The 12168-nt window shown below is 32.1% G+C and overlaps 1 protein-coding gene across 3 annotated transcripts in view; it reads left to right on the top strand.

The window, feature by feature from the left end:
• Nucleotides 1–12168, top strand: part of CWC22 (CWC22 spliceosome associated protein homolog) — a 56064-nt gene that overhangs the window by 36311 nt on the left and 7585 nt on the right. For all 3 annotated transcript variants that reach the window (XM_064484948.1, XM_031451753.2, XM_031451754.2), the window contains 6 exons: nucleotides 1376–1480; nucleotides 2777–2858; nucleotides 6466–6526; nucleotides 9073–9150; nucleotides 9773–9925; nucleotides 11568–11695. In XM_064484948.1, coding sequence (XP_064341018.1) covers nucleotides 1376–1480; nucleotides 2777–2858; nucleotides 6466–6526; nucleotides 9073–9150; nucleotides 9773–9925; nucleotides 11568–11695 — 607 coding nt within the window. The remainder of the gene's footprint in view (nucleotides 1–1375; nucleotides 1481–2776; nucleotides 2859–6465; nucleotides 6527–9072; nucleotides 9151–9772; nucleotides 9926–11567; nucleotides 11696–12168) is intronic.

Raw genomic sequence — 12168 nt, 5'->3', positions numbered from 1 at the left:
GCCTACGTGATTTCAGTAAGTAGATCGATCCTAAAGTGAAGAGATGAGGGGAGGATGATGTAAACGACTAGACAATCCATTTGACCTTCATTGTTTCATAAAATGTTCTTCTAGAGCTGGCATTAAAAAAAAAACATGGCCACAGCAGGAAGTGTGCACAGCTTTAGTAATTAGCACCTTAGAGTGACCCAGGTGTACTTGTGTTTTAGGTCTTACAGCATTTGGGAAAACAGCAGGAGTGCCTGTCTTCCTACTATTGAATACTAAATAGTTTCCACTTTTAAAAGTCTGCGTAGTGTGTTATATAACAATAAACTAGACACTTCAGATCATTTCTTAAAATCACATTTGTTAGAAATAAGATTGGTATGTCAGCTGAGGGCTGAATGACAACTGTCCATTTTTATAAAGTGATTTGTTTCTCATAGTATGAAGTTCTCTGCTAACATTATTATATGTGGCACCTGATTTATACTACTTAGTTAAATATAAAGAAATTAGAATTTTTCTAAAAATTAGTTGCCCCCAAAACTGTATTAAAACTTGTCTGATTATAATAAAAATGCAAAAGTGAATTGTTGGCCAGGGTTGTAAAATCTTTTGTCAGGCTGATGAAGCTCACACCATTGGACAAAATATGATTCTAGGTTTTGTCATTTGCTTACTATTAACATGATAGCTGGCCTTATGTAGTCTCTTATTTACATCACTGTTTTCATCCAGTTCTGAATGTGACTTATATTTTAACGAGGTGATAATCCAATGAAGTACTCATCTTACCAATTTTCTTAAACGCTTTTAAACTTCAGTTTCTGTTTTACATACAGAAATTCTGTGGATTGATTGTAATGTTTATTTAATAGGTATACATTTTAATAAAAATCTCATTACTATTTATTTAAAGTGAATGCTAAATTAGGCAATTTTTCCTTCTCTCTTATGTTTCAAAAAACATTCTTAGCCTAATTCTTGTTTTCTGTATCTAGCCCAAGCTGTTCATGATAGATTATCTTCTTTCTGATGATGAACTTATAATATTTTGTCTCCAATATGCTAATTTCCATTTCTAATGTATTTTCCCAGTGTTCTTGCTCTTTTGGAAAACTTTCATCCACTTGTTCTTTGTTCTTCTCATGCTTTAGTTGTTTCATAGCCACTTTCTGTCTAGCAGAAGAATTATACATACGGCTCTCTCTAGTCAAATGAGTTATATTGCTCTGTGACTACGTAGGCAATAATATGAGGCCTGTGTGATCATCTTTGTTGGTTGTACACCACTGTGGGTTACAGTGAAGTGAGAATTATCTCCTCAGAATGGGACACATTTGTCTCACTTGCTCATCAGTATTTTCCTAAACTTACTTTCTTCTTTTAGAAATTCTTGATGAAGGAGATAGTGACTCAAACACAGACCAAGATGCAGGAAGTAGTGAAGAGGAGGAAGAAGAAGAGGAGGAGGAGGGAGATGATGATGAAGAAGGTAAAAGTACAGCTTACTCAAATAATACTGTAAAATATTCTCAAATTAATCTGATGTAATCCTCTAAAACAGTGATTCTCAGTCTATGGAGGGTTGGGAGGGATGCTACTGGTTTCTAGTAAGGTGAAGGCTAGGGATGCTGTTAAACCTCCTGCAAGTCACAGGACTGCCCCCCACAACATAGTACTATCCAGCCCAAAATATCAGCATTGGCAAGGTTGAAAGACCCTACTCTAAAAGTATTAAACAAGGAAATTCATTTTTTAATATCAGTAATTTTAATTTGACACTTTATGTCTTTGATTATAAACTCTGAAAATGGTGCCTTCATGTTGAGTGCATGTGATTTATGTTACCTTGGCATGAATGTGACAGAAGAGAATGACTAGATATTTGCTCTTCATTTTGGAAAAATAGAGCGAGGAGGCCAAAAGCTATATTTGTACAGAAGCAGGCATGATGTTCTACCTCTTCAGCTTGGTTATATTATTTCACTGGAAACTAAGCCCAGAACTTTATTTTGCTTAAGTCTCACTTAAAACATCAGAACATACATACACTGGTTATTATTTACTTGTGTTACATATTTGAAAATATTAAACATATCTTTCCTTTTTAGGACATAATATATTTTAGTTCTATCTTAGAGTGTAATATAATAGCTTTTCTACAAAATATTTTATAACAATAAGTTTAATTTTTTCCAATGTCTTCCTTTTTTAAAACATCTCCTAACCATGCACTACATTTAACTTGTGAACTTCTTTGTTTTATGTGAAAATACTGTTCAAATGAAAGCTATTAAATATTTAAAGAAAGTTTTCATGTGTTAGATAAGAGAAAATTTTGACAAATACTCATACTTGTATTGGGCCCATCCAACCTGTCATGATGATCCAGTGTTCTCTGACACTGAACTTCTACCCATAAGTTACCGTTTTCTTCCAAATAATCATGATAGCTGATTATAAATATAGAAATAATGTTTTACCAAACAACAGTGTTAGTGCATCCTTTTATAATGTCTAAATGAGCAGGTAACACAGAAACTAAAATAATTTTCCTTGATGAGTTCTGGACTTCTTTGAGCTGACAAAACTTAACTAAAATACTCTAAAATATGGCAAAAGACTAGAAATGGTTACTTTGAATTCTACAAATATTCATTTATACTATAGGAAAGAGTATTTTTAAATTAGATTCTAAGTAGATTTACGAAAATATTGTATAGGGATACATTTTCAGTGCTTCACATTTGTTTTTGTGGTTTTATAATTTTGTTATATTTGATTTCAGGACAAAAGGTGACTATTCATGACAAAACAGAAATTAATCTGGTCTCATTTCGTCGTACAATTTATCTTGCTATTCAGTCAAGGTAAGATACTGTAGCTCAGTTGATCCTTATTTTCAATAGGGGGCAGACAAGGAAATGAGATTTTTAGAACCTGAAGGCAGAAAACTGGATACCACTGCAGGGATTCTCAAACTACCTGCTTCCCTACTCCCATCCTTCATCTACTCCCAAGACCCTGTTAATAGATTCCTACTGTTGGGTCTTCACTTCAAGAGCAAGTTTTCTTTACTTATTTAACTATCAACTAATTACATTTTTTTTTTTTTAGCTATGTCATTTCTTATAGTTAAATATCACTAATAAAAACCTGGAAGCAATTCCATGCTACAGAGCTAGCATCATATTTAATTGTGTAGTGGAAGGTTAACATTTAGTTTTTTTCTAACTTGGTTTCTAACTCTGGTTCTAAGCAGAGAAACACCGTTGTGATAACATTTGGACACTGATTTGTTTTGCAGATGGAAATGAATATAAATGGAAGTAGGAATTAAACTTAGGAAAGTTTTGAGGACTCTCTGAAGTAATGTTAAGCAAGAACTACTATGATGTTGTTAAAAGAACCTATTCTCTTTGAAGGCTGTGAATTTGGTTTTAAAGAGGAATAAATGAAAATATTAAATGCTTAGTACAGCTGTCGTTTTGAATAGGAATCAACCTATTGATTTAGTGGGCCCAGTGTTGATATTTTACACTGGAGAAGGAATGTTTTCTCAGTTTTGTTTTGTTACCAAGTTTTGTATATTTCCATTTAGTATGATGTAATAGCAAAAATGATTCATAAGTAGGAGTCATCTTGTTTTCATTCTGTCTGAAAACTTTTTGGCTTAGATTCATCTTCAAAAAGAGAAATGTTAAACAGCAAAACATTGGTTAGAAATTTTTTTAGTTTATCCTTACATATTTCTTTGCCTTTCGCTTGAAAGAAAAAACTATTAAATTTTTTTATACAAACTTAGAGTGGAAAATGAGAAATTTTTGTCATTGGTAGCTATTCTTAGAGTTTGACCTTTTATTTGTCCTTTTTTAAAAGAAATTCAGCAGTAGTCAGTTGTAAACAGCAGGTTCACTGTTTTAATACTGTTATAATTTGAAGAGTTATGATGGAGCTCTTTGAATGATTATTTAAAAGAAATATGTTTTTTAGTTGATCTAACCTCAGTAATCTCTGAATCACATACAAGGATTTGAAAAACTAAAACATTAGACAAGTGACAGCCACTATTATGTAATAGTACCAATTCTAGTAACAGTACAATAACTGCTGTCTTATGTGTCAGTTTGCTAAGAGCTCCCCACCCCTAAATGCCTATTAAAAATAATTTTAGGAAAGAAACACAGGGACTTTGATAAACAGGTATTTAAAGGACATGGTTGGGAGACTCATGTAATAGGATTATAAAACATGAAAAATGTTAGCAAACAGATATCAATCTAGATGAATAAGTAATATTGTTGGTCATTAAAACAGCTGAAGTGATTTACTTTATTTTTTTTAAAGCAACAGTACTCAGTACTAATAATGATTTCAGTTAGATACATGGAAAGATTTTTGGTGGAAATTTAAGTTGGTATGTTCTTTATGGGAAGCCTTTTGGTAGCATGAATCGGTGGCTTGGTGTAATTGCCATTTGACCCTTCTTTTTCATTATATTTCTTAAATACATGTTGACAGAATTATACACAGAATTGCTCAGTGCAAAAAAAAGAGAGAGAACAACAGTCTTACTGCTCAATATAAATAATCAAAATTTCCAGTTATGCCACTATTGAAAATTAGGTTAATGGAGAATTAGCATTGATGTGGGCAAGTGGTCTAATTTAATGTTGGGTAGGAATAAAAACTAATAATATACACTATATAGTACCAAGCCAGTAGTACTATCTTAACTGTATAAATAGGCAGATTCTAGAAATAACACATTAACATATCAGCAGTGGTTATCTTGTGAGGAGGTTAGATTATTTATAAAAACTGTTCACTTATGGAAATCTTGTGAATAGAAATTCTGGCATCTGGTAACTGAACTATTTGGGAGGTTTTTGTTTTGTTTTGTTTCCTTTCCTTGAAGACTGGTTGACTGATCTCACCAGTACTCTTATCTTCTTACTGTTCTGGCTTCTTCAACAGTGTTCTTTTATTTACATAAAACATAAAACTACACCATTAGCTTTGCTTTTGAAGATTAGATAGTCCTGAGTGATGTTCCAGTCTGATGTTATATTATTGAAGCTGTAGCATCAGAGGGAGGTGGGTCTATAATATCTTCAACAATTTGAAGTTTCTTAGATTGGAGACATCAATAAACCATTTGTAAATACAATTTGAAAACTGGAATCATGGAAAATCTTTTTTCTTTATCCTTCCCTCAGTCATTATTAATCTGTGTTAAATCTGAAATTCATTTGGTTTCAAATATCAAGCAAGTTTAGTTCATTTAATGTTAACATTTAGTGCAGCTCTGAAACAGTCATCGTGTAGGGAGTCACCCAATACTTTTAAAATAAAACAGGAACAAGAAAAATAGATTGTCATACCTTCTCCCTGATACTTCACTTGGTAGATAAAAAGAAAGTTGTAAAATTTTTCCATCAGCTACTTGACTTGTTTTTCAGAAATTGCAGGATTTTTTTCCTGAGTACTAATTCTACTTTTTTAAAAACAAAACTAGAAAAGAAGTGTCACATCTTTTAAAATACTCTTTGGTATTGCTATATTACTGAGGTTTATCAGCTACAGTTAATTTAAACTTAGTACTAGATACTGTTTAATATTGTCTGTTATAAAAGCTCTTTCTTGATAGATTTCTTTTTTTCATTTTAGTTTTTTATTTTAATTCCATTCTACTATCCTGGGTTATTACCCCTGTTGTGCTTATGAAATCCAGTAAGTAACAGAAGCTGAGGAATACAGATGAACCATAAAACTAAATGCATAATCATTATATTTCAGATAATTTTATACTGCTGTTATCAAACGATATTAGGATTATTCCTGATTGAAATTCACATTGAGTTTGATAATTTAAGTGAAGCATATTGAAAATACTTTTCATGCAATTTATATGAATACTATACAAAAAGAATTTTTTCTTTGTAAGTGATTTTAGCTATTTACTATTTTTATACTTAGTTTTTATATAATGTGGAAGCCCTGTGTTTGGGTGTGAATCAAGATAACTTATAAATGTGGTGATTAAGCAGTAGATGTCATACTGGGCTCCTGGAACATCTTCCACCTCTTCCTGACTTGGATCAGAGAGAAGTGGAAATATTTAGCAATGTGATAAAAATTTGTCTGCTTTCTGTGTCTATTTATGCGCATTCTGGACATTTTGTATAATGGAATTATACTATATGTCTTTCTGTCTGACTTCTTTCGCTTGTCTGACTTCTTTCACTTAGCAGAAGTCAAGATTCATATACATTGTAATATGTGCCAGTACTTCATTCTCTGTAGAGTTAAGAGCTGTGTCTTTTTTATATCCACAATACAAGAGTATGAAATTATAGTTTAAAATAATTATTTAAAACAATGATCAAAGTAAGATTCTCGTGTATGAAAGAGTGCTACAGTTTAACTATGCTTCAAGTTTTTAACCTAACTATTGTGACCATTTTATCTCTACAGTTTAGATTTTGAAGAATGTGCTCACAAATTGCTGAAAATGGAGTTTCCTGAGAGTCAAACAGTAAGTTAATACTTTTTTTATTATAAAAATATTTAAGACAGTTAATAGGTTTCATGAATTGAAACAATAACTCAGTACTAAATATTCATTTTTTAAATGTAGATTTTCTAAAATTTTTAAATAACTCAAAACTTAAGAGTCCTAGGGTGCTTCGTATGTGCTACTCATTCCAGTGACTTAAATTGGCTACTTGAATGGGCTGTGGGAAAAGGAGGAATTCTCCCTGAACCACGACACTTTACATAGATTTCTGAGTGATTCAAATGGTGGCTTACATACAATAGTTTGTTCTTTAAGTTTGTCTGCTTTATGCACTAAAGCATTCTTTGCCCCAGAAATTAGAAAGATCACCATACATGTTGTTACATTGCTTTAATTGGATATAGAAGAGTATGTACCATTTTTTAAATTCATTAGTTCATTTAACAAAAATATATTCAGCATATACTATATGTCAGGGACTCTGTAAGGTGTCAGGGATTCAGCGATCCATAAAATACGTTTTAACCTCCTCTTGGCCCATGGAGCTCATAGTCTTGTAACTCGGTATGCTTCACTATTCAAAGTATCATGGAATCCTAGTGCCAAGGATAGTAAAGACCAGATTGAAAAGGCTATCTTGGGTGTTTTTTCTAGTTGTATTCTTATGTATATTGCTTCTTGCCCATCTAGATTTTAGATCCTTGGACCCTGAGCCATGGGTTTCAGGGTCTTGTTTTTCACACTTTGCTTTACATGTGATAGACCCAGCACAGGTGCAGAGTGGATGTATCAGCTCTGATAAGCTCTTTGGTTTCTAGTTCTTCTAAAAGATCTTCTTGACCATTTCAGCAAAGTTACTATTAGGTGCAAGTCCTTTGTCTTAAGGCTTCAAATATGGTCTGTTATAGGGATTGGCAGACTGTGGCCCAGGCCCACTGCCCATTTTTGTAAATAAAGTTTCATTGGAATACAGCCATGCCTATTGGTGTGGCTGCTTTCGCCCTGTAGCAGGAGAATTGACTAGCTGCAGAGCCCATATGACTGCTAAAGCCTAAAATACTTACTGTCTGGCCTTTTACAGAAGAAGTCTCCCAACCTTTGTTCTAATATATAGATTAATTCTTAAAATGACATATAATGGAATTTTGAGAAAAGATTATTCTTTTCAAATTTTAAAAATTATTTTTCCCTCTTAAAGTTTATTTATTGGCATATTAATAATAGTGTACCTGTTTGTGTTATGGGTGCTACTTGATGTGTTGTCACTGGAAGAGAATAAATTAGTCAGTTAACCTTTAAAATTATAATTGAACTGAAGTTATGGTATGACCTTGTCACATTATTTGAGGAATATAATTAAGTCATTATAAATTTTATTAATATTAATCCAGAGGATAGTTGTTCTAGAACTAACAGCATCATATTTTGATAACATTTGGAAGAGTGTCTTAGTGCATGTATTTCCATCCACTGCAAAGACTCTCCTAAAATCACTATAGTATTTAATTAAAATGTTAAAATATTTAATTATTATAAGCCACAGGGAATAACTTGTAATTTGCATTTAGTCTAGGGAAGAAAGTAATTTGTTTTGCAGGTAGTGCTGACTTTATTAGTAATGCTGTCAGTACATTACCATGTGACATTGTTTAAAACCTTATTAACTATTGTTATTATAAAATACAATGTTGGTAGCAAAAGTTGAAAATGCATTTTAATATGTCAAATTAACATTATATAGTAGAACTCAGAAAAGCCTCATAGAAGTTTTTAGTACTGTATTACATTTTGACAAAGTACATCTCTTCAGAACTTACATGTTTATAAACATTTTAATTGAGGCAGCTTGTGACTAATCTTAAGTAATAATCTAGCAATATAATTATATCCAAAAATAACCAAACATTGTGAAGTGAGGCCTTTGAATAGAAAGTTTAATAACTAGATTATCAGCTTCTAGAACAGCACTGTCCAGTAGAACTTTCTGCAGTGATAGAAGTATTCATATTCTGCGCTGTTTAGTACAGTAGCCACTACACTAGTCACATGTGGTCTTCGAATACTTAAAATGTGGCTAGCATGACTGAGAAACTAAAAAATGTGAATTTTAACGTAATGTTAAGTAATTTAAATTTAAATAGCTGCAATAGTGGCTAGGGGCTGCCTTACAGGACAGCACAGTTAGATGTCATATTGGTGATCTATATTTAAAAGACTTCTGTATAGAATCTTTTTAGAATACAGTATATTCAGTCTCTTTTTGATGTATCTGTTTCACATACTAGGTTTTCTTGAAGTAGTTCATACTAATCTGAATTTAGAATTTTGTAATCAGTCTAATTAACATAAATGACTGGAATTTCTGTCAAACAGAAGATTTTTAAAAAACTATAGGCTTGACATAGATTGAATTTCTTATTTGTCTTCATAACTAAATAAGTGCACAAAGTTTTAGAAATTCTGTGTTTTTTAAAACCTTATTTAAAAATTCATGCTGTCTCTTTCATATAGCATCAATGCATTGTGTTTTGAATCATTAATGTCAATTTTTTTTTTCCAAATAGAAAGAACTTTGCAACATGATACTTGATTGCTGTGCCCAACAAAGGACATACGAGAAATTTTTTGGCTTATTAGCTGGGGTGAGTTCCAGCCTCATTTTTCTTGTTGGATTTTAATGAAATCAGAAAGGGAATTCTTCACTTAAGTATTATGAATTAATGGGTCTGTCTGTGGTCTAGTCTAATATAACGTATCTTTGCTGAAAGCAAATTGTTCTCCCCTTCCTTGGGTTTCCCACTCTGCAGCTTCCTCCTTTCCCACTTCTTTTTAACATTACATCACGTATCACTCTTGCAGAACTTTGGGAAATTCTACATGCTTTGTAATGATTTCCCAAAGAGGACAATTAAATGCTGTCTTTTCACGATTTCACAGCAGTTTCTAAAGTCAAGTACGTGTTCAGGCAGCACAAATAAAGCATGAACTAAAGTAATTTTTTTAATCCAAACTCAACCCACAGAGAAGTATATTTATAGTATACAAATGTGTGTGTCTTTGATCAGCTACATGTATAATTTTGTTTTAGCATATAAATCTCAGGTAGATGCAGTGATACGTATTAACTTCATATTTTGAATACCCATCCTACAGCACAAAAAGATTGAGTGATATAATATACTAAATATTTATTAATTTTTGATGGAATAAATCTAGGAGGACTTAATATGCTAATAATGGTATTGACTTTTTTTAATTTATTAGCGATTTTGCATGCTAAAAAAAGAATACATGGAGTCTTTTGAAAGTATATTCAAAGAACAATATGATACCATCCATCGCTTGGAAACGAACAAATTGAGAAATGTTGCTAAGATGTTTGCTCACCTTTTATACACTGATTCACTTCCATGGAGTGTAAGTAGATGGATCAATATTTGTACTTCTTTCCTAATCCCCTGTTATTCTGAAATAGATATTAAGTATAACATAGCCAAACTTTTCCTATGTAGGAAATGTACTTAAAATGAATTGTGTCGCAAACTTGTTCTATAATGGCTGTCTTTGAGATTATATTCATATAACATGGGATCAAAAAGCTAAGTAAATAATATATGAGTGTAAGAAATACCATCCTGGATGATATTAACAGTCCGAACATTACGGTGCTTTTTAATAGTGATGGCTAGGAGTGTTTTCAGAGAAAACCATAGATTTTCATCTTCTCTGTATACACACATGTGCATGCACACTGATATCCACATGAATCCATAGTTGGATGGCTCATGAGCCTCTGAGTTTACTGCCTGTTTCCTGAGGAAATAATGGTTAGTAGTTCCTCTAGTTAGGATGAGAGAAATGATTGTTCTGGCAAGGTGTGTTTTTCTTAGCAGACATTGGAGTTGGGTAAGGGATAGAGAGGAGTTCCAATAGTCATAGTTGGAACAAGGAAAGACATTCTTGATGGGGACATATGTACACTGGGCTGGAATGAACTACATTAAGCTGTCACTTAATTGTACATCTACTGTTAATTCAACAACGATTTGTTTAAGTCACCAATTGTAGGCCCAGAAAGAGATACTGGGCATCCAAAATGAAATATATATAGTCCCTGCTTTGAAGGAACTTAATACCATGTAAGAGAAGAGGTAAGATGTCTATAGTGATAATACAAAATAAAAAGTGATAGATTATAAGAAAAACAAAATTGCTAAAAAAAATTGAAAGAAATTACATTCAAGAAGAAAGGAAAAAGATGATCATATTGTAGAATACTGCAACCCAGTGGTAGAATGAAGCCCCATCATTGAACTTATAAACACTGGGTTGATTTTTTTTTTTTTTAATACTTTAAGTACTAAGTGTATTCAGCTATTTTAATAGGCATTTATATGCCAACCCAAGAAGCTAATCATAATTATTTTACTTACTTTTCTCCCTTCTTCGGGAAAATGAAATCAAAGTTTTAAACAACTGAAACAAATGAGATCCTAGAACACATAATCCATAAAAAATTGGAGGTTGCTTTTATTTTTATTTATCCTAAAATATCTCTCTGTGAGCTTCAATTTTTAAGCTCCAATCTTAGTTTTCAGAACAAGCCATCACTCTGTCTTAACTCTTATTGTGTACTAAATGTGCTGTACAAAACAATAGCTTAATGCTTTAAGTGGCATTTTGCCCCAATTTGTCACACACCCACGTTTTGATGAGTGAGTTTTAGGAGCAAGTAATCATTGCTTCAGCATTATATGCTAGAGACAATATCCTCCATGCCATAAAAAAAAACACGTTACTCAAGATAAGAGAATGAACTCTATTTCTATAGCATCTTAACATTTTGAAAATTAGTATAGAGAAGCAGTCTTAAACTTCTTGAAGAAACAGTACATATCAGCATAAGGGAAGATGTTTAGAGATAATTCTGATTGAAGATGCAACCAAGTCATAATTTCAAGGGACGCTTAAAATTATAAATATTGGTTACTTAGTCTTTGACCATCTATGTCCTTTGAACACCAAAATAAAATTGTCTTCTTTTAATTTTAATTTTCAGGTGCTTGAATGTATAAAGCTGAGTGAAGAAACCACTACATCATCCAGTAGAATTTTTGTTAAAATATTTTTCCAAGAACTGTGTGAATACATGGGTCTTCCTAAACTGAATGCAAGATTAAAGGATGAGTAAGTTGATTATTAAGCACTTTTTATTCTTACTGCCCTCAAAGGTTTTCCCCTACTTTAGCAGATGTAAGTCCACTCTCAGTAAAAATACAAGTTAAGTTCTTAGGACATTCTTCATCCGTTAGTCACTGCTCTGAACCTCATGTTCTATGTGGCACAGGACAACATGAAACTTTTTTATTGATTTATAATCATTTTGCAATGTTGTGTCAAATTCCAGTGTAGAGCACAATTTTTCAGTTACACATGAACATATATATATTGATTGTCACATATTTTTCTCTGTGAGCTACCATAAGATCTTGTGTATATTTCCCTGTGCTATACAGTATATTATAATCTTGTTTATCTATTCTACAATTTTGAAATCCCATCTAACATGAAACTTTTAATGATGGTTTAGTTCAATTAGAGAAAAGGCAGAATTAATGCCTCTTTTAATTTAGTTAGAACTTACAAATTATTTTTTGCAT

Source organism: Camelus dromedarius, chromosome 4 (genome assembly GCF_036321535.1).
Source record: "Camelus dromedarius isolate mCamDro1 chromosome 4, mCamDro1.pat, whole genome shotgun sequence".
Lineage (NCBI taxonomy): Eukaryota > Metazoa > Chordata > Mammalia > Artiodactyla > Camelidae > Camelus > Camelus dromedarius.
This window is presented reverse-complemented; position numbering and strand designations above follow the sequence as displayed.